Source organism: Gopherus flavomarginatus, unplaced genomic scaffold (genome assembly GCF_025201925.1).
Source record: "Gopherus flavomarginatus isolate rGopFla2 unplaced genomic scaffold, rGopFla2.mat.asm mat_scaffold_39_arrow_ctg1, whole genome shotgun sequence".
NCBI classification, from domain to species: Eukaryota; Metazoa; Chordata; order Testudines; family Testudinidae; genus Gopherus; species Gopherus flavomarginatus.
Window position 1 is genome coordinate 298,663 of NW_026115076.1, and position 22,170 is coordinate 320,832.

At 41.3% G+C, this 22,170-nt stretch overlaps 1 protein-coding gene and 1 long non-coding RNA gene across 11 annotated transcripts; one reads left to right on the forward strand and one right to left on the reverse strand.

Moving 5' to 3' along the window:
* Positions 1 to 4,721: 4,721 nt before the first annotated feature.
* LOC127042399 (uncharacterized) lies at positions 4,722 to 7,302 on the reverse strand. 4 transcript variants are annotated; one of them, XR_007771925.1, is made up of 3 exons: positions 7,288 to 7,302; positions 5,213 to 5,337; positions 4,722 to 4,863 (listed from the first exon to the last, which is right to left on the reverse strand). It is a non-coding gene; the product is annotated as an uncharacterized LOC127042399 (long non-coding RNA). The 4 variants fall into 4 exon arrangements; XR_007771924.1 differs by lacking the exon at positions 7,288 to 7,302 and adding an exon at positions 6,821 to 6,835; XR_007771923.1 differs by lacking the exon at positions 7,288 to 7,302 and adding an exon at positions 6,353 to 6,367.
* Positions 7,303 to 7,907: 605 nt separating this feature from the next.
* Positions 7,908 to 21,742, forward strand: LOC127042404 (uncharacterized). Of its 7 annotated transcripts, XR_007771932.1 has the most exons (6): positions 7,908 to 7,980; positions 8,072 to 8,126; positions 8,208 to 8,261; positions 8,576 to 8,674; positions 21,165 to 21,304; positions 21,656 to 21,742. XR_007771932.1 is itself a non-coding variant. In XM_050935876.1 (5 exons), the coding sequence occupies exons 1-5, from the start codon at positions 7,963 to 7,965 to the stop codon at positions 14,348 to 14,350; spliced, it is 267 nt and encodes an 88-aa protein (XP_050791833.1). In that variant the 5' UTR covers positions 7,908 to 7,962; the 3' UTR covers positions 14,351 to 14,972. The 7 variants fall into 7 exon arrangements, 4 of the variants coding, with proteins under 4 accessions (XP_050791833.1, XP_050791834.1, XP_050791831.1 ...); XM_050935876.1 differs by lacking the exons at positions 21,165 to 21,304; positions 21,656 to 21,742 and adding an exon at positions 14,340 to 14,972 and having other exon boundaries at positions 8,576 to 8,704; XM_050935877.1 differs by lacking the exons at positions 21,165 to 21,304; positions 21,656 to 21,742 and adding an exon at positions 14,340 to 14,972.
* Positions 21,743 to 22,170: the final 428 nt, after the last annotated feature.

Sequence of the window (22,170 nt, forward strand, 5' to 3'; positions counted from 1 at the left end):
GCAGTGAGTGCGGGAAAACCTTCAATCGCAGCTCTCACCTTATTCAGCATCAGAGAATCCACACGAGCAAGAAGCCCCGCGAATGCCGTCAGCAGGCCTGCACAACTCCTAAAGTGGTGATGTAGAGAAATCTCTGTATTAACTATCTCTATAAATCTTTATAACGTTGCATTGTGTTATTTTGTATTAAGTATCTTTATCTTTATGACATTGCATCCGGCATGATGTTATTTTGTAATTCATATGACTTGGCATTGTGCCTCTCTATTTTCATACAACTTTGTATTAGATCCCTATATAGAGAATTGGTAGAAAACTTTGTATCAAATGTTATAGCCCCTAAGGATAGTATAGTTAAAGTAAAAGAAAACATGTGCCTTTTTGCTAGAAGTAGAATAAGATCTTCCCCCGCACTCTGTAATCAATTGCTCTATTGACTGAATGAGGTGTGAATGAGTGAGGCTTGGAAGACACCCACCTCCAGACAGCTACAACAGTTGAAGAGGGAATGGGAGCCAGAGCAAAGGACAATACAACTTGTCAAGTGGGCCCAATAAAGAAGAGCAGACATAGTGATGGCCTCAGGGATTAGAAGCAAGCACCTTCTTTAGAAAACACCCTCTTTGAGCAGCATTGGGACAACACCCAGAGAAAAGCAGCACAAAGACCAACGGACGCAGACCCAGATTTTGAATCTGGTCTAGATTTGCATAAGAGGGAAGCTGCTATAAATGCGAGGTGTCTTGCAGAAGGACCCCGGATCTCGTCTTGTCACCATCGGACCATTGATTTGGATCGGTAGAAGCCCGGCTCCACCCCTCTCCCATCTAACTCACCTGGCCAGTGCAGTTAAGGGGAGCAACTAGTTGGTAACAACAGCAAGACGGAGTGTGTTTATGTCTGTGTGTGTGCGTGAATGCATGACTGTGATATATATCTCATGTGCATATCATAGAGTATTAATTGATACCTGTATTACTAATAAATGTGGCATTTTGCCTTAATCCCCCTGAAAAGTTCCTGTACAGTACTTTGAGTAAAACAGCGAGAGCCACAATGCTCCAAAGAAAACAGCTGAGGACCGAAACCCCCCGGCCCTGCGGAAACACCTCCCACTCAGGACCTCCCAGCCTGGCGGAAACACCCTGCCCAGCCCTGCAGAAACAAACCCTCCTTCCCCAGCGCCGCCCCACCAAAACAGCTGTGGGTCAAAAAGGAAGGTTGGTTTTGGGGAGGTGTTACTTGATGTTAAATCAACCAGGGACTCCCAGCCAAAGAGGTGGCTGGGAGCCCTCAGGGTCAAATTAAAGGGCCTGGGGCTCTGACGACTGGGGGAACCCGGAGCTTTTCAGGGCTGGGGCAGGGATTTAAAGGTCCCAGAGCTCCTGCTGCTGAGGGGAGCCTGAGCCCTTGAAATCCCAGCCTCACTCCATCCCCTGGAGCTGCCGCCAGGATTCAAAGGGCTCTGTGCTGCCTGCAGCCACAGGGATCCCTGAGCCCTTTAAATCTCAGCTGCTGCCGGGAATCTCTGCGAGCAGCCCAGAGCCCTTTGAATCCCGGCCGTGGCTGGCAGGCCGGCTTTAGGAAGTGCGGGGCCCCGCAGGGATGACTGGGGAAAAAAAAGCCTTTCAGTTCTTAACAACCGGTTCCCTATAAAAAGTTCTGCCACAGTATGTATTTTTTGTAACAGTAGGGTTACCATACGTCCGTATTTTCCTCCCAGATGGCGATTTAAGAACCAAAAAGCCTGACATGTCCGGGAAAGTACAGATGTATGTTAACCCTACCTAAAAGTTCTTTTTTAAAAAGATGGGTCTGAACTAGAAATGAGCTCTGCCACTCCCTTAGGGTGTGCTAGGGTGCAAATGTGTGGGTCCCAGCTGCTCCCTGCCCATCTCATTGAAGCAGGTGTGCAGGGTTACTTCCCTCAGAACTGCAGGGCACCAGTGAACATGGGGCTGGCTGGAGGTGGGGGATGGGGAGGATGTGAGAGGTAGGGTCTGGCTGCAGGCTGGGCAAGGGGTGTGGGGCAGGCTGGAGACAAGAGGTGTGGGGTGGGCTGGCTGGCTTCAGGCAGGGCAACAGGGAGGGTGCGGCATGGGTTGGCAGGGCTGGAAACAAAGGAGTGCGGGACTGGCTGGCTTCAGGCAGCGGGGTGTGGCAGGGGTTGGCTGGAGACGGGTTGGTGCAGGGCTGAAGGCAAGTCAAGGGGTACAGGGTTGGCTGGAGACAGGGCAGGGGGTGCAGGGCTGGTGCGGGCAGGGAAGGCAGTATAGCAGGGGTTGGCTGGAGACAGGGCAGGGGGTGCAGGGCTGGTGCGGGCAGGGCAGGCAGTGTGGCAGAGGCTGGCTGGAGACAGGGAAGGGGGTGCAGGGCTGGCTGGAGACAGGGGTTGGTGCAGGGCTGAAGGCAAGGCAGGGGGTGTGGGGCTGGTTGGAGATGGGCAGGCTGCAGGCAGGAACTGGTGCAAGCAGGGCAGGAGGTGCGGGGCTGGTGCGGGCAGGGGGTGCAGCAGGGGCTGGCTGGGGACGGGCTGGCTGGAGGCAGGGCAGGGGGTGCAGGTACAGGGGGTACAGCCCATCCTCTATGGTGAGTGCCTCCTTCTCCTCCTCCTCCTCCCCCCTCTCCCACTAGGGTAGCAGCAGCAGCCTGGGGCTTGGGGGCTATTTCAAGGGCCCGGGGCGCCCCTGCTTCCACTGCCCCAGCTCTGTAAATAGCCGCGGGAACCCTGGGGAAGCGGCGGGGCTCCAGTGGCTATTTAAAGGGCCGGGGAGGTAGAAGCAATGGGAGTCCTAGACTTTTTAAATAGCCCCCAGAGTCCCGCAGCCATACCCCAGGGCTCCAGCAGCAGGGCTCTAGTGGCAATTTAAAGGGCCTCGGCTTCCAGCCCCTGCTGGGAGCCCCAGGCCTTTTAAATTGCCCCCTGGGGAAACTGGGCCACCCTGGTACAGCGCACTGGCTTTTGCTGGTACTGGGGCTTGGGTGCGGGGTCCTCTTAGGAGCGAGGCCGATTCAAGGGAATTGGTTAAATTGGCCTAAAGCCGGCCCTGGTGGCTGGGATTTAAAGAGCTCTGAGCTCCCCGCCCGCCTGCCCAGAGCCCTATAAATCCTGGCCGCGGCTGAGATTTAAAGAGCTCTGGGCTCCCTGCGGCTGCGGGCAGCTCAGAACCTTTTGAATCCCGGCCGCGGCTGAACTTTAAAGGGGTTTGGATTCCCCGCGGCTACGGGCAGCCCAGAGCCCTTTGATTCCTGGCTGCGGGATGCACAGTGAGACTTCACGGGCCGCACGTTGCCCGTGGGCCGTATGTTGTGCAGGCCTGGCATGGAGGGGCAAAATAGGTAAGAAATTTCCATGGCCTGTCACTAGCAAATAGTAGCCACCATGGATCCTGCCAGAGGTGGCTACATCTTAGCACTGTGGAAAGCAACCCTTCACAGAGACCATTTGTCTTGTGGTTTGGGATACTTCTCAAGACATGCTGCACTCAGAGTGACCCCCTCATCCTGTGCCAGCTGGAGAAAAGAAAAGGGGCCAGCCAACTCTCCCACTACCAGCTGCGAACCACTGATCCCCAAACAGGGGGAGGCCTCTGGCTTTGATGTGTATTAAATATCAGGCTGGTCTCTTTCTTTGGCAAATATTTAACAGAGCTAAAAGAGGGAACAAATGATCCTCAAAGGAGAGGGGAAAGACAATCACTGGGAAATTTAATCCCCTGCAACATCCAGAATGGAGAGCGACTCAGGGCAACAGGTTCCCCCGAAGGAAGAAGTTTTTGGGATTTAGAAACATAAGGAACAGCACAAAACTTGAGAGGATTGTTAATTGACATTTGATAATGACACAGAGGGAAAACCTGAGCTTTCAGATCAGTGTTCAGAAATGAAAGACAAAGGGTGGAAATCAGAGATTTTGGATCCATTTTGCAAATTATAGAGAGGAAAGTGGAAAATCAGAGGGATTTTATATCAGTGTTGATAGGAGGTAAAATCTGAGTGTTTCACATGAATACTTGAGTAGTAATAAGCTCGATAGTATTCATCACCATGCAATTTTGACAGGTTTCCACGCCCCTTTTAGGGCTTTTGTCCCGCCTTCCCACCCCCCGTTTCGGTAGGCGCTGTCGGCCATTTTGAAAAAATGTGTGTGTGTGTTTGACTAGGGGAAGTGTATTTAATATCAGGGTGGATTAAGAGAAAAGTTAAATGATATTGAAGACTAGGTTTATAAAGGGAATTTACTACGGCAAAACCTGTTTGTTAAGCACCGAATAAAAAAGCATGGAATGTATTCAATACCAATGTAGGTTAAGAAAAAAACATTATAAACTAAGTTTAAAAGGATAATTAAGTGAAGCAAAACCTGTTTTGTAAGGACATAAGCAAAAACTATAAGGAAATAGTTAAAAAGTAGGATTAAAAAAATTAACCAAGGCAAAGCCTGTTTGGGGTGCCCTGGGTAAAAAAGGGATTGAAACTTTTGACTGCCAACATAGGTTATAAAAAGCTTTTTAATATTATTAAGTAATATTAAAAACAATACAGCTAGGTTTAAAAGGGGAATTGACTGAAGCAAAACCTGTTAAGTAAGCACATGGCCAAAAACTATAAAGGGGTCCTAAGAAAAAGGCTTTTAAAAACATTAAAAACTAGGTTTAAAAGAAAATGTACTAAGGCAGTGTAGGTTAAGAAAAAACGAGGTTTAAAAGGAAAATTGACAAAGAGAAAGCCTGTTTTGTAAGCACAGGGTAAAAACTCTATAAAAAAGTGGCTAAGAAAAATACAATAAAGCTCAGGGTAAAATTAAAAAATGTTTACCTTTGCAGTCTTTTTGTAAAACGAGGCAGCTTTTCTGGTTTAACCCTAGTAAATAAAACACATTAAAACTAGTGAATGCCAATGCAGGTTAAGAAAAAACGAGTTTTAAAAGGAAAATTGACCAAGGGAAAGCCTGTTTGGTAAGCCCGGGGTAAAAAAAGCATTCAATATCAGTGTAGATTAATTAAAAAGAGCAAAGATAGAGAGCACGCGGCGGAATCAGAATGAGACAGAGAGAGAAGCAGGCAGAGTCTGTTTAGTAAGCACAGGGTAAAAAAGCATTCAGAAGCAGGGCGGGTTACAAGACAAGAAAAGCGAGGAGAGAGTCCGCTTTGGAAAGAGCAACGATAGAGAGCACAGGGTAGGATTAAAGAGAAAGAGAGAGAATTGTTACCTTTGCCCGTCTTTCTGTAGAATGAGGGAGATTTCCTGCTTCTGACACTCTCCAGCTTGTTATCACCGCTTTTGGATCGGCCCAATCAGAGGTGGTTTTACAACAGCGTCATAGAATTCATTTTCCTGAACCAACCAATCCTAGTGTTTCAAGAGTTTAAGCAAGAGCCAGCCCCCTCCTTTCCCCCTCCCCTTCTCTCTCCCCCCGCCCTTTTAACTGTTTTTTTCTTATCTAAAGAAACAGACCCCTAGCATTTTCCCGCCATGTAGCCCTTTTACAAAGAGTTTTTATAAAAGTTAAAACCATAAGCTTTTACTAATACACCATTTTTAACACATGTTAAAATTACCTTAAGTTTTGCAAAGGAATAAAAAAAACACCCCCTTTGTATGTGTTGTAATAAAAAGTATGCAGAAGCACCCTAGGTTTTTTAGTAACAGGCGGTATATATATTTTTTATTTTGTAAACCATTAAATTAGGAAGACAAAGAAGCAATGCGCCTGTTAGCAAAGCAGCCTCTGTGAGTTAGTGAATCAGAGATAAGAAGGCTAATTCTTTTTCGTGCTTTTTAACAAACAGAAGTTACAATTACATTAAGTTTTGCAAAAGGATAAGGACTCGAAAAAACAATTTTTTGTATGTGTTGTAATAAAAAATTATACAGAAGCACCCTAGGTTTTTTAGTAACAGGCGGTTTATATATCCCTTATTTTGTAAACCAGTAAATTAAAAAGACAAAGAAGCAAAGCGCCTGTTAGCTAAGCAGTATTTGTGAGTTAGTGGATTAGAGAAAAGATTGCTTTTTTTACTATTTAACAAATAAAAGTGAAAAGGAAACCTGCAGACCCATAGCCTTTGTTTAGGCACAGGTGTTTTAATAACAGGTAAGTGTGCAAAAACAGTTTAGGGCTATAAAACTAACGTGTTGTAACAAAAAAAGGTTTGTTTTTTTTTAATTTTAGGCTAATGCGAACCATTTTAAAGTAAAAACAGCAGGCTTTTGCAGCAGAGCGGCTGTCAGCAAAAACAGCCTCTGTAAGTCAGTAAATTAAAAATAAAAAGAACAAAACATAAGAAGGTCTTCTTTTAAAGCAAAAACTAGCCAGATCAGGTATTAAAAAGCATACTAACTTACTTACTATTAAAACTAAGCTTTTTAACCATTAAAGTTTAAAAGCTAAAGTGTGTAGCCAAAAACCTTCCCGCCTTTTTTAAAAAACCGACTAAGACAACCACCCCCCCCTTCCCCCTCCCCCCCTCCCCCCCCCCTCCTCCCGCCCTTATCTAAACAGCCAGAGCCTTCGGCTTTTTTTTTAACCCTGTAACAAAAGCTAATTACCGTTTTAAAATGTGTTTTTAAAGTAATACCTAATTTTTTTAACTTATTAACAATGTAAAATAAGTTTTGTAAAAGTTTAACGTGGTTTATTTTTAAATTAGCACATTTTAAAGTAAAAACAGCAGGCTTTTGCAGCAGAGCGGCTGTCAGCAAAAGCAGCCTCTGTAAGTCAGTAAATTAAAAATAAAAAGAACAAAACATAAGAAGGTCTTCTTTTAAAGCAAAAAATAGCCAGATCAGGTATTAAAAAGCATACTAACTTACTTACTATTAAAACTAAGCTTTTTAACCATTAAAGTTTAAAAGCTAAAGTGTGTAGCCAAAAACCTTCCCGCCTTTTTTAAAAAACCGACTAAGACAACCACCCCCCCCTTCCCCCTCCCCCCTCCCCCCCCCCCTCCTCCCGCCCTTATCTAAACAGCCAGAGCCTTCGGCTTTTTTTTTAACCCTGTAACAAAAGCTAATTACCGTTTTAAAATGTGTTTTTAAAGTAATACCTAATTTTTTAACTTACTAACAATGTAAAATAAGTTTTGTAAAAGTTTAACGTGGTTTATTTTTAAGTTAGCACATTTTAAAGTAAAAACAGCAGGCTTTTGCAGCAGAGCGGCTGTCAGCAAAAACAGCCTCTGTAAGTCAGTAAATTAAAAATAAAAAGAACAAAACATAAGAAGGTCTTCTTTTAAAGCAAAAAATAGCCAGATCAGGTATTAAAAAGCATACTAACGTACTTACTATTAAAACTAAGCTTTTTAACCATTAAAGTTTAAAAGCTAAAGTGTGTAGCCAAAAACCTTCCCGCCTTTTTTAAAAAACCGACTAAGACAACCACCCCCCCCCTTCCCCCTCCCCCCCTCCCCCCCCCCTCCCGCCCTTATCTAAACAGCCAGAGCCTTCGGCTTTTTTTTAACCCTGTAACAAAAGCTATATTCCGTTTTAAAATGTGTTTTTAAAGTAATACCTAATTTTTTAACTTACTAACAATGTAAAATAAGTTTTGTAAAAGTTCAAGGTGGTTTATTTTTAAATTAGCAGTTTTGTTTTAAAAACCAAGGCCATATAACAAATTTAAAAAATACAGGTTGCAGTTTTTAAAAACTTTTTGGTTACAAAGCTGTAAATAGGTATATTACCATTTACAAAGGCTTTTTATTAACTGTTTAAACACATTTACTATAAAAAACAACATTGTTAGCCATTAAAGCTAAAGTATTTGGCGCCCCCCAAAACTGCACCTGCCTTTTTTCCTAGAAAAGTGCCCTTTACACACCCTGTTTTTTTTAAAGAATTTTGGGTGTGGGGGGCAAAACCTTTTTTTTTTAAAAAAGCAGGTTTAAACCTATAAATAGGGGAACAAAAAACTAAACAAGGCTGTTAAAGAAATATTGCTAATACAAGACTTCTACCGTTATGGGAAGCAACAACATGGTAAGAAACCTTACTATAATTTGTATGGGCCGCCAAGATATTATAACAGCGTTATGCTTAGTTAAAAGCCAACATTTTTTCTTTTGAATAGGACGAGAACTTTTTTCTTGACATTCCAGATGCCGCGCTAGAAGCTTTAAATTTTGGTAAGCCAATTAATATGCTACACAAGAATAATTTATTTTTAAGAAAAAAAGGTTTTAAAAAATTTTATTTTTTTAATTTAGAACAAGATGGAAGTCAAAACCACCCAATAGGTTTTCCTGAAATTACAGAGGAAGGTGTGAACTGTTTTTTTAAATATGTGGTTTTTTAAAAATTGACGTTGGAAATAGTGTGCATTTTAGGGGTTTGTTTGTTATTGTTAGGAAAAAAACTTTTAAAGGTTTTACTGTACAAAAGCTGCCGTTGTACAGCCCCAAGGGGGGGGGTAAACTAAAAGAGCGCTTTATTTTGTACATTATACTTAAACGCGGTTTTTAGCCCCCTTATTGCAAAAACGTTTTTAAAATATATATATTTGGGGGACATGTTTGTTGTTAGTAAAAAAAAAAACAAACCCCGTGCTAAAAAACATTTTTATGTGTATCGGCAGACTTATCAAGCGTTATTCCTCAAGAAGAAATGTTGAAGGGAAGAGCGCTTAAAGGGGCCAAGAAATTTCCCTCTGAGGCAGCTGCAGTTGGAAGCAAGGGTATTAAGCACACCGATTTTGAACAGCCCTGCACGTCCAAATCCCTCATTGCCCAAAACCCGCAACCTTTAAAGAGGGGCAAAAAATTTCCCTCTGAGGCAGCTGCAGTCGGAAGCAAGGGTATTAAGCACACCGATTTTGAACAGCCCTGTACGTCTAAATCCCTTATTGAACAAAACCAGCCGGCATTAAAAAAGGCCAAAAAGTCTACCTCTAAAACAGCATCCGTTTTCAGGGCGGGGGGAAAGGGGCTCAGACCCCCCGCTTTTGAACCGCCCAAAGCTACCTCTACAACTTTCAAAAACCATGGTAAGCGAGGCGGAGGCGGTAAAGCCCCTCGTTTTCAACAGACCTATGCCTCCCCGACCCAATCAGCTTTAAAAATAAACAACTCTGTAGAAGGAACCGTGTCTAGGGGTGGGTTCGAGCAGGGTGAAGAAGTTAACCCCCAAGCTTTCGGAACCCGCAAAACCCCTGCTACAAATAACAATCTTCCTGTGGGGCTGGCCGCATCAGTTGCTGCTTGTAACGAGCTGTTTAGTGTTTGTTCATCTTTAAAGCGTTTAATAGATAAAAAGTTTTCAAAGCTAATTCTTGAGGTATTTCAAAAACAAAATTTTCCAGAAGAAAGGGTTGTTTTAGACCAAAAAATAGCAGACACCCGGGCACTAATTGAAAAGGTCGAAAGCGCGTTAAAGGGGGAAGGAAGAGGGTGACTACACATGAAACCTAAAAATGTAAAAAGGGGTTGGAAAAAAAAATGGAAAAAATCTAAAATGTTAAGAAGGCTTTTGGCAAAAAGAATAAAAAAAGCCAAAGCTATTTTAAAAAAACAACCCCCCAACCAAGAAAGGGAAATAGACCCTCCCACCCCTTCTTCTTCTTCTGAAGGTCCAGATTCCCCCGCTCCTGATACACCACCACAGGTGTATTTGGAGCGTGTAAGACACTGGATAAGACCCCGAAGAGAGTTTAACGCATATGAATATTTTCAGGAATTTCGTTTTGCTAATTTGGACAGAGTAACGGGGTTCACAGAAGCCATGGCGGCCATCGACATTGCTATTCAAAATTTGCTAGATGATATTAATAATCAGGTGGGTCCTGAAGATTTTGTACAGCTACGCTTAGATGCCCCGGGGCTAAATCACCCGCTCTTTTCTTTACGGAGGCCTTGGGAAAATTTAAACGCCATAGATTTTTTAAATAACATCGTTAATGTGTTGCAAAGTAATGCAGAGATTGTGGGGTCCGGAACTTTACGCCTGGTTGTTACAATTATTAGAAACAGGCTTGGTGGAGTTGGGTCTGTAAGACCCCTAAAAACTATTACGTACAGTAAAATTATTGAAAAAAAAAGAAAACATTTAATTGATTTAAATAATCAGGGTAACAACTTATGTTTTGCCGGTAGCGTGCTGGGTCTTTTATCAGATAAAAAACTTACAGATGCCCAGTTGTTAGAGGGGGCCAAACAGCTTCATCAGGAGTTGGGGTTTTCGGACCAAAAAATGATTAGCTTGACAGACGTGAGCTCTTTCGAAGAGCGCTTGGGGGTAGCTATTACCGTTTTGTATTATGAAAATGGAAATTGGTGTTTTTTTTACAACTGGGGGTGTACAGCGTTTCCAAACTGTTTTTGTTTTGTTACATAACAAACATTTTTACGGTATTTTAAATATTAAAGCCTTTATAGGCGCCCCGTATTTGTGCAACTACTGTTACGCTCCCTATAGCCACAAACACCAGCACGCCTGTAAAAACCACTGCCGTACGTGTAATAGCGCCGAGTGCCTCGAAGTGGCCGGTGAAAAAAAAAGATGCCCCAGCTGTAAGCTGTTTTGCAGGTCTGACGACTGTTTAGAAAGGCACAGCGCTTTGGCGGCCAGCGGTAAAGTTGATTGTAAAAACAGAATTTTTTGCGATAAATGCGGCTTCTACACGGTTAAAAATCACCAGTGTAGAAGCAAAAAGTGTCCCCAGTGCCATCAAAAAACAGACAACATAGAGGGTCACGAGTGTTATATGCGTAATATTTGGTCTCCAGAAGAGGGAAAGGATTATGTGTTTTATGATTTTGAATGTATGCAGGAAACGGGGGTACACGTGCCAAATTATATTTATGCTTTGCATTTAAATAAAAAAACTAGCTGGGAATTTAAGGGGGAAGAATGCATTAGCGAGTTTGTTTTAACCTTTATAGACAAGCGCTTTAAGGGATACACTTTTATTGCTCATAACGCTAAAGGTTACGATAGTTATTTTATTCTAAGGCAGTTAATTAAAGAAAAAATGGCTGTTAGCACCGTAACGCAAGGGGGAAAACTTATTTGCGTGACGGTGGTAAACTTAGCCATTAAATTTATAGATTCTTTAAATTTTCTCCCCATGAAACTTAGCAAGTTACCCAAAGCTATGGGGTTTGAGGAAGCGAAGGGGTACTTTCCACACTTTTTTAACACCGTTAAAAATCAAAACTATGTGGGACCTATGCCCGAAATAGAGTACTTTGGAGTAGACTACATGATGCCTGAAGAAAAAAAAGAATTTTTAAACTGGTACCAGCACAATCGCCAAAACAGCTTTGATCTTCAAAAAGAACTACGCTATTATTGTCAAAAAGATGTTGAAATTTTGCGAGAGGCTTGCAACCGGTTCAGAAACGAAGTTATAAAAATGACCGAAAAGCAAATTGTTAAAAACCCCGGAAAGGATAATGAGGAAGTGGTTACTAAGTGTATAGATCCCTTTCAGCACCTCACATTGGCCTCGATTTGCATGGCCATGTACCGGTTTAATTTTTTAAAGCCGCAAACCATAGCGCTTTTGCCGTTAGACAATTACCACAAACAGCAGAAGAGATATTCCACGCCGGCCATTCAGTGGTTGATGTACGTAGCCCACACTGAAAATATTTACATTCAACACGCTTTGCAGGGTGGCGAGTTTAAAACTGGGTCCTATTTTTTGGACGGTTACGCCATTATAGCTGGTAAACCCACGGCCTTTGAATTTAACGGGTGTTTTTTTCACGGGTGCCCCATTTGCTATTGCGAAAATGATTACAACCCGTTGCTTAAGGCAACCTACGGACAGCTGTACAACCGAACCATTATTAAGGCTGAATTTTTAAAAAGCCAGGGGTTTGAGGTAAGGACCGTGTGGGAACACGAGTGGCAGGCCATGCTAGCAAACGATAACCGGGTGGAAAATTTTTTACGAGAAAAAAAGCTGCCACAGCCTCTGGTTCCTAGAGACGCCCTTTACGGTGGTAGAACAAACGCCATTTGCCTTTATTACAAACCGCAGCCCGGGGAGCAGGTTCATTACTACGATTTTACCAGCCTCTACCCATTTGTTAACAAAACTAAACAGTACCCGGTGGGACATCCCGTTATTGTGTATGAGGGTTTTGGGGATATCGGCCAGTACTTTGGCATAGCCAAGGTTAAAGTGTACCCGCCAAGAGGTTTGTATTTTCCCGTGTTACCATACAGGGTTGATGGTAAACTAATGTTTCCCCTGTGCGCCCTTTGTGCAGAAACAAAACAAAAGGATCCCTGCGGGCACAGTCAGGAGGAGAGGGCTTTAACAGGGACTTGGTGCACAATAGAGTTGGTGGAGGCTTTAAACAAAGGGTACAAAATCGCTGAAATTTATGAAGTCTGGCATTTTAACCGCTCTTCAGATGCCCTGTTTTCAGACTATATTAAAACACACCTAAGACAAAAACAAGAGGCCTCGGGGTTTCCTCACTGGTGTACGGACAAGCTTAAAAAAGAACAGTACGTTAAAGAGTACCGTGAAAAAGAAGGTGTGTGTCTGCGTCTAAACAAAATTAAGGTAAACCCCGCCAAAAGACAAATTTCAAAGCTGTTTTTAAATTCCTTGTGGGGAAAATTTGGTCAGCGAACAAATTTGACTAACACTAGTATAGTAACGGACCCGGACGAGCTCTTTAAGTACGTTTTTGTACCTTATTACGATGTGTCATCGTGCGAGTTTATCGATGATGATACAGCCGTAGTGTCTTGGAAGTACGCAAAAGAACACTGCACCCATTCTAGCAACACTAACGTGTTTATAGCGTGCTTTACCACCGCTTATGCTCGGTTAGAGCTCTACCTCTTGTTAGATCGTTTACAGCACCGGTGTCTTTATCATGATACGGATTCTGTAATTTTTGTAAGTAAAGAAGGGGAGTGGAATCCCCCCCTAGGGGATTATTTAGGAGATTTAACTAGCGAAATACCCCCAGATGAACACATTGTGGAGTTTGTGTCCGCGGGACCTAAAACATACGGGTACAAACTGTCCAGCGGTAAAACCTGTATGAAATTAAAAGGAATCACACTTAACTCAGGAAACAGTGAAAAGATTAATTTTGAAAGCTTAAAAGAACTCGTCTGGGATTACCCCGCGGGAGAGGACCCAAAAGAAATCGTAATACAGCAGCCAGGAATCGTAAGGGTAAAAAAACACTGGTTAATAGAAACAAGAACTCTAAAAAAAAACCCAAAAAGTCATTTACGACAAAAGAGCCCTCGAGGAGGCTTTTAAAACTTTGCCGTACGGGTATTAATTATTATGAAAAACCACGTTCAGTTTGTTCATCCCTTTTCCTGTTTGCTTTGTGGGCCCTCAAATTCTGGAAAATCATATTTTATAAAACAGTTGTTAGAAAATGGTCATAAACTGTTATCATGTATGCCTGAAAATATTGTGTGGTGTTATAGCTGTTGGCAACCGCTGTATACAGAGTTGCTGCAAAAATTTTCATGTATTACATTTTTGGAAGGTTTACCTAATACTTTTAATGATGAACATTTATTTCCTAGTAATAAAGTGAATATGGTTATTATAGATGATCTAATGGAGTCTGCTTCTGACAGTGGTGAAATTGAAAAAGCCTTTACAAAATACGTACACCACAAAAACTTAAGTATTATGTACATTGTGCAAAATATGTTTTGTCAGGGAAAAAAAAGCCGTACAATTAATTTAAATACTAAATATATGGTTCTTTTTAAAAACCCCCGCGATAAACTACAAGTCACCACTTTGGCCCGGCAAATGTACCCTGGTAAAACACAATTTTTTGGAGGCTTTTGAGGACGCTACCAAAAACCCCTACGGGTATCTGCTGGTGGATTTAAATGCTTCAACGCCCGAAAACCTCAGGTTAAGAACAGGTCTTTTCCCCCCAGACTGGCCCTGTGCATACACCTTTAAAAAAACCCATAAAAAATAGTTATTTTTTATTAATCCTCCATTTTAAAAAAAATCACCACCCGAACAAACATGTCTTACCGTGTGCAAAAAAACCTGGCTCTTTTAAAATTTCTTATCAAAGCCAAGCCGCCACAAAGAAAGGCTATTCTCTGTACGGCGTCTGACGACCTAGTAGCGGCCATCTCAGAAATAGCGCTTAACACTTTAAAAGGAAACATTCCTTTAAAACCTCGACAAATAAGCATCCTTAAAAAAAACCGAAAAATTATTAAAAAGCTAAGCGATAAAAAGCTATCCCTAAAAAGAAAAAAGGTTATTGTAAAACAAACTGGTGGCTTTATTGGCCCTTTGTTAAGCTTTGCACTCCCCCTGCTGTCAAGCCTTTTAATTAACAGATAATGGAATACGCTGAAAAAATGTACCTTGTTCCTAGCCACCAGTTAGAACAAATAAAGCGGGCTTCTAGCGGTGAAGAAAATATCAGAACCACAACCACTCGCCAGTTGGATTCAGAAATGAAAGACATTCTTCAAAGAACCGGTTTATCCGACTACGAAAAGGCTAAACTCTACGAGGCGGTCCTGCAAAAATACCTGGTATTGGCCAAGCGTGGTGAAATGGAAAAGACTAAAATAAACCTTTTTTTTTCCCCTGAGCAAGATCAAGAGCAAGAGCAAGAGGAGTTTCAACCTCCTAACGTTCAGGGGGATGTATCGGACTTTGTTATTCAGGAGGTGTTGGAGGGGGGTAAATCCTCGCTATAAAAAAAAAAGCTGAAATATTGTTAAATAAGCTTAAACAACGTAAAGATGTGTCTTCTTGGGCTGATAATGGCCGTTTTGTGTACCGGGGGAAGGCGATTGAGGGGTCTCACATGCTTGATTTAGTCAGGGGGGTAACCGGCTCTTATTCTTTCGCTAACAAGAGGGCTCCTAAAGGGTGGCATGTTTTTATGAAAGCCTTGGCAGAGCTAAACGTGCCTACGACCGTCGTAGGGCATGTTACCAATAAACAATTTTTAGAGCGTCTAAAAATAGGGCTAAAGCCGGTCAAGGCCACAAGTAACACCGCCTCTTTTAAAAAGCGTCCCTGTTAAAAAACGAAAAATTGACTGGTTAACAATGTAAAATAAAAAACGTAAACAAAATTAAAAATTGTGTTTTATTGATGCAGCTCTTTAAAACACACGACAAGATAAACACGTTTTAAGCATGTTTCAACATGCTTAAAACAGGTCTGGGCATGCCGGGTCTTTTTCCTTTTACAAATCGCACCACCAAGCGGTCATTTTCTGCTAAATCATCGGAGTACAATTTTAAAATACAATCAAAAGATAAACCCTTATTACGTTGTTTTAAAAAAAAAAATACAATGATAACCGCAGGTTACAGCTAGGGGGTCCTGTAGTTGTCTCTGATGAAACACAACCTTATCACAGTTACGGTTTAAAAAAGTCATAATAGACTTAGGGAAAAAGTTACTGTCTGGGGAAAAACCGTAGGAGTCAAAAAAACTCGCCGGGCCCCCGTTTCAGTAAATAAAGGGCCAGCCAATGTTCCCCGGGTAACTTATGGGGGTGGGTGTTAACAATAAGCCCCAAAGGTCTTCCGGACACAAAACTTTTCGGAAGCAAATCGCTAGAAAAAACATCTAAAAAAGAAGGGTCCTTTGATAAAATATCTCGTAGCTGCACGGTGTTCATGATTACATATAGTCAAACAGAACGTTTCTTCTATGATTTACTTCGAGCACGTTATCAAAAACCCCATACACTATCATGTTAACCGTAGAGGGCAAAGCCGTTGCAAACCGAATTTCCGCTCTCAGGTTTCCAGTTTTAATTAAAGAATAATGGTCGGCGCACTCCTGATCCGGGGTCAAATCAAAGGCGTACAGCGTATAGCCCTGGGCAAATTCATCGCGGTTAATTAAGAGCGATCAATCTTTTACATATTTTCCAGTAGCCTGCACGAGCTGCATGTACTCCCTCACGCAGTTTCCATTTTCAAAATCGGGTTGTAGGGGTTTTGCTGGCACCTGTTCGCCATCCACATACAAGGCCACAAAATTAATGTTATAATGTTTAAAGTTAAAAGGGTTTTTAACGTAGCTGCCGCTGAAGGCGTCGTTATCTATAAAACCGATTACTAGCTGCTTGGGTAGCTGCCCCAAAAAAAGGTTTTCCTGGTTACTGACACGACTGCCGGCCGGTATGCTAAACACCTTTATGCTTACCCGGTCTACGGGGTACTTAGCGTTGGCGGTCATTAAAGCTTCAGCGTGCCCCAAACGAACCCCCGGGGTTACTTTTACACGTTTTACAAACAGGGACGCCGAAATAATGTTTACTTTATAATTCTCGTTGGCAGTGCCGCTCATGAGGCAAAAAACATCTTTGCTACGTGTTAGTTTGATTTTTAAATCCACGCCGTTTAGCAGTAGTTTTTCTTGAAAAAACAAATCGCTGTGTAAAGGTCCCAACAAATCCAGTTTCCTGCTGCTGGCCGTTAGTTCGGCCCTGCGTATAAACCCCTCATTGGCCTGGCCGACCAAAAGGGTGCTTTCGTGGCCCCCTGCCGTGTCTTTATAAAATCCGCCTGTCGAAAACTGAGTAGCGAGGGTGTCGTGGCTGTAGTTTAAAATTAGCTCTATTAAGGCTCTGTAAGGGTAACAATTGTTGCTCTGGCTAATAAGACGATCGCCTAAAGTAACATCCAGCTGGTTAAAAAGAGTGGCGATGGGGTAGTTTGTTAGGGCCACCCGGGCATCATCATCAATGTCTGATCCGTCTTCTTTTGTCACCTTGCAGCACACGTACAGCAGCGTGTTGTTAAGGTCTAAGTAATGATCCCCATGTCCCGAAATAAAAAATTCAAGAGGGGCGTTTACCGTTAAAGCGGCCAAAGGAGGCACCTCTACATAAAAGCTATTTTCAGTACTGGTTTGTGTGGGGGCTATTTGAAATAAATCCAGCTCCGATTTGGTGCATTCGTCAGAGCCACAATGAATAAAAGCCATTTTAAAATATATCCCTTTTATCGCTGGTAGCGCGACGCTTCCTCTTCTTAGGACGCCTTTTTGGTATATGGCTAAGACCTCTTCTCACAGCTTTTTTTTTTTTAAGGGTCTAGGTGGGCCTTTAAAGGGCTGGCGCAACGCTGCTCTTTTTCTTCTCATTACCACTAAACCGGAACCTTCCTGTGCTCCTATTTTGTTTATAACTGCGCTAGATACGTGGTTTACGACGTCTCTGGTTATATTTTTCGCGGCTGTTTTCATGTGGGGTTTAATAGTGTCAAAACCTCTTTTTAAAAGTGGCACGGCTTTTCTAAAAAGGCTGCGAAATATTCCTCCTAAACCTGCCCCGTACATAACGGGTAATCCTTGATATCCTGGTAAGCCATAGCCAGCCTGGGCCTTGTAGTAGTTTCTATACAAAAAGGGGTCCCCGTAGTTTTTCATAGTTACCATTCTTCAGCTTTTTTGGGACGCAAATGTAGTTTAACAATTACCTTTCCAAAACTAAACGAAACGTGTTTATTTTGATCCGTTTTTATTTCAATAGTAATGGTTCCGATGTGCTGCTTACTTACGGGGACGTAATGCGGTTTGTCATACGTTATTGTAACAAATTCGTTGTTGCTACCGCGGATGGGAACGCAGCGCAACAGCGGCACATAGTAGTCCCCCACTAACTGATGTTCCACTATGTCGGTGTACACGTATAAAGAGTTAAAACCCCCCGTAATGTCTGCGGGGTACGGTGCAATCCTACACGGATGATTTGAAAGCATTCCCAGTATTGTTGCCAATTTACCACCTGTGGAAAAAAAGTACTTTCCATCGTTTGGTTTTAGCTGAACCCTTCTAGTCACAGGGTTATAAATAACGTAGGCATTTGGTTTTTCGGCATCTTTGTCTATATTCTTGTTGATGACTTCTATTAAATGGTGAATGCTCGAATAATAGCCGGCATCCATGTAGTAGGTTCGAATTTTTTTTTCCGATGCTAACGTAAATGCTGTATCGAAAAGAAGCGTGTTCCAAGAGTGACAATAATGAATTTCCGATAAAGCGACATCCCACCGCCCTATTAAATTTAAAGGCTTGGCTAGTTGTATTGTAAAATTGGAACTAGTATTTTGAGGAAAAGCCCCCGCTGAGGCGTTGCTTGGTAATGTCATATAAAAACTTTGTTCAGTCATTTTTTTATTAAAGGTCCTGCACTTGAGACGCTTTAACCCAACTATTAAATTTTTTAGGCCAACCTTTCCATTTTACAAAGAAATATTTGTTTCTTCCCCGACCTTTTTTTTTTAAAATTTTTTCTACCTTGTAAACTCGGTCCTGGTTAGGGTTTACTTTTTGTAATTCTTCAGGATAAAAAGACCCCACAACTTCCTCCCCTTCATAATCTTGTAATGCATACACCGGTCTTTGTCCTCTTAATAAAACCCCTGACACGATAAATATTTCATCGGTAAAGGTTTGCTGATAGCCCTTTTCAAAAGTGCCCTTCGTTTTAGATACTCTTACGTGATCCCCTTTTTTAAAAACCACACGTTGCCTCTTTATTTTAAAACTACCCCCGTAGACGGTTTTCCACACGCTTAGCGCATTAGCTTCTGTCACGTCAATTGGGCGCCCTCTAATAGTTCTGTGATAACTTCTGTTGTAACCGTCTATGAAGGCCTGCAGCACATCAATGTAGCGAAAGGTGTTACGGGCGGTAAAATACCTCCACATTTTTGATTTTAAAGTTCTGTTAAACCTCTCCACAATTCCCGCTTTAACTTCGTTATTGGTAACAAAATGGTGTACTCCATATTGCTTAAACAAATTTTTTAAAGCTTTGTTTAAAAACTCTTTTCCTCGGTCTGTTTGTAATTTTTGAGGCACGCGCCCCTTTGAAAAAATAGCTTTAAACGCCTCTGCCACCTCTTTTCCTGTTTTATTTTTTAGGGTTACCGCCCAGGCGTATTTAGACAAAATATCTATCACTGTTAAAATATATTTACGGTTGTCATTGTCTTTAGAATAGGCGGCCATATCAACCAAATCTGCCTGCCATTGTGTATCCACATTAGACACCACTGTTTTATTTCTTTTAAATTTAAGCCTTGCAGGTTTATGTAAAGCGTAAGCATCTTGATCCGTAAGCCAAGCGGAAACCTGCTTTTTGCTTAAGCTTTTACGGTGTCTTTTAGCGGCCTGAAATAAGGGTGTTATGCCCCCAAAACTACCAACTTTTTCGGGTGAGTAATAAATTTTCTTTAGCAGCATTGCCATGCTTACCCCGTCTTGCTTTAAAACACTGTATACACAAAAGTTTGTTTCTGCTTTTGTTTTTATTTAACACAACAACGTTTATACACATTTAACTTTTAAAGCGGCAGTAAAGTAATACGATACAATTACATACATTTTTAACGGTTAAGCAAAATAATATAAAAAACTGTGATACAGTTTCTTTTAACAATGCATTTTTAATTAATATATATTTTTTAAGCCTCTAGGGTCACAACCTTGCATGTAAAAAGTTTTATAATCCATTTGGCGAACCCTGCTACACACCGCTCGGCCAATATAGGGGGCCACCTCTTTTGACAGATCTACCAGCAAGGCCACCGGGTCAGATGATTTTCCAACCTCCCTAATCATTTTAACAACTTTGGTTATAGTTTCAGTGGTTATGTTAAGCTTTTTTAGTTTGTAGCCTTCAGCTATAATTACATTTACCAGCTGGGCCGCGTTCAGTTTAGAAGAAATACGTCTAAGCTGGTAAAATACTTCTGAGCGATCCCAAAAAATACAAGGGTGACTAAAAGGGTTGGACTTATTTACAGCGCAGGCTGCACAGTTTTCCAAAAGTTGTTTTTTCAAACAGTGGTAAAAGGCTTTTACTACAACAGCTCTAACAATATCAACCATAACTGGATCCTCTTTTTCTTCACCGCTTTTCTGGTCACTCTCTTCACTTTTTACAGACTTTTTTTTAACATCTTGCTTCACACAAAAACAACAGGTACATATTACGGCTGTTCTACTTAGAGACCGCCTCTTTTCATCCTCTGAAAATGTCTGTTAAAAACATTGTAAAAACATATTTTAAGTTTTTTGATGCAAAAATTTTAAAATAAAAAAGCCTAGAGTTTATTTGTGCTACCTCGGTCGTACCCTCGTCTGATTCTGAATTATCATCATCCTCGACTGTCGCACCGTTGAACCCCATATCATCTTCCTGTTATTAAACACAAAACATATAGTTTTATTTTACCACTCTTATATATGTTTATATTTATATATTTTTTAAATTATTTAAGTAATTTTTACCTTGTAGTGTTCTTTGGGTTTTACTATTGACACCCCGTTTGTGTCCTTTGTTTCTGAATCACCTTCGTCAATCATAGTTTCAGCAGCCTATTATTAAACCAACCGTATATTAACGCTTAATTAGTGTCATGCACACATATATATATATATATATATATATTTCAAATAAGTTAAGCTGTCTTTACCTCCTCGGGTGTTTCTGTCTCTGCAACTGTTGGCAGTTTGTTACACACCAAAGCAGTAATCTTGTACGGCCCAGGCTTGGTTATCTGTTAAAAATCAAAAGTCATTTTCTAAAAGTGTAAATACAATAATTTTTTATTTTTTTTTTTACAACTAATAAAGCTTATACGTAACAATATCGCCATCTTTCCACAACTCGGGGTCTATAGGTTGGTTTTTCAACATCGCTATCCTGCGGCTGTTCCTCGGTTGCCATGTCCTCATATATAGGCTCTTCTTCCATTCTCCCCTATAAAAAGAAAAAGATTTAACCCTTTATTTTTATAAAACATTTTGTAATTTGTTACAAAAAAAAAAGATTTACTTCTGCCTTTAATTCTGTTTTTTCCAAATCTGACAACAAATTTTTTCGCACTTGATTTTTTACAAGCGGCTGTGGCTCCTCTTTTTTCAGTTCTCTTTCAGAATAAAACACAGGGCTCGACAACAAGCCTTTCTCGTTGGCAAAACAACTGTAAAGGAGCCTTCTTTTCTGACACACGGTCTGGCGCACCCCAGGGGCAATTCCGGCTTCTTGGCTTCTGTAGGTGTTTTGTACAGGGACATGCCTTTGTGTTTAGTAGTTTCTCTGTGTTGAAAAACCCGCTCGCAAAACCACGTGTTTTATACACAAAAACACATGCTGATTGGTAGACAATAACCGGTTTTTAAAAGGCTCTTGCTTAAACTCTTGAAACACTAGGATTGGTTGGTTCAGGAAAATGAATTCTATGACGCTGTTGTAAAACCACCTCTGATTGGGCCGATCCAAAAGCGGTGATAACAAGCTGGAGAGTGTCAGAAGCAGGAAATCTCCCTCATTCTACAGAAAGACGGGCAAAGGTAACAATTCTCTCTCTTTCTCTTTAATCCTACCCTGTGCTCTCTATCGTTGCTCTTTCCAAAGCGGACCTCTCTCCTCGCTTTTCTTGTCTTGTAACCCGCCCTGCTTCTGAATGCTTTTTTACCCTGTGCTTACTAAAACAGACCTCTGCCTGCTTCTCTCTCTGTCTCATTCTGATTCCGCCGCGTGCTCTCTATCTTTGCTCTTTTTAATTAATCTACACTGATATTGAATGCTTTTTTACCCCGGGCTTACCAAACAGGCTTTCCCTTGGTCAATTTTCCTTTTAAAACTCGTTTTTTCTTAACCTGCATTGGCATTCACTAGTTTTAATGTGTTTTATTTACTAGGGTTAAACCAGAAAAGCTGCCTCGTTTTACAAAAAGACTGCAAAGGTAAACATTTTTTAATTTTACCCTGAGCTTTATTGTATTTTTTCTTAGCCACTTTTTTATAGAGTTTTTACCCTGTGCTTACAAAAACAGGCTTTCTCTTTGTCAATTTTCCTTTTAAACCTCGTTTTTTCTTAACCTACACTGCCTTAGTACATTTTCTTTTAAACCTAGTTTTTAATGTTTTTAAAAGCCTTTTCTTAGGACCCCTTTATAGTTTTTGGCCATGTGCTTACTTAACAGGTTTTGCTTCAGTCAATTCCCCTTTTAAACCTAGCTGTATTGTTTTTAATATTACTTAATATATTAAAAAGCTTTTTATAACCTATGTTGGCAGTCAAAAAGTTTCAATCCCTTTTTTACCCAGGGCACCCCAAACAGGCTTTGCCTTGGTTAATTTTTTTTAATCCTACTTTTTAACTATTTCCTTATAGTTTTTGCTTATGTCCTTACAAAACAGGTTTTGCTTCACT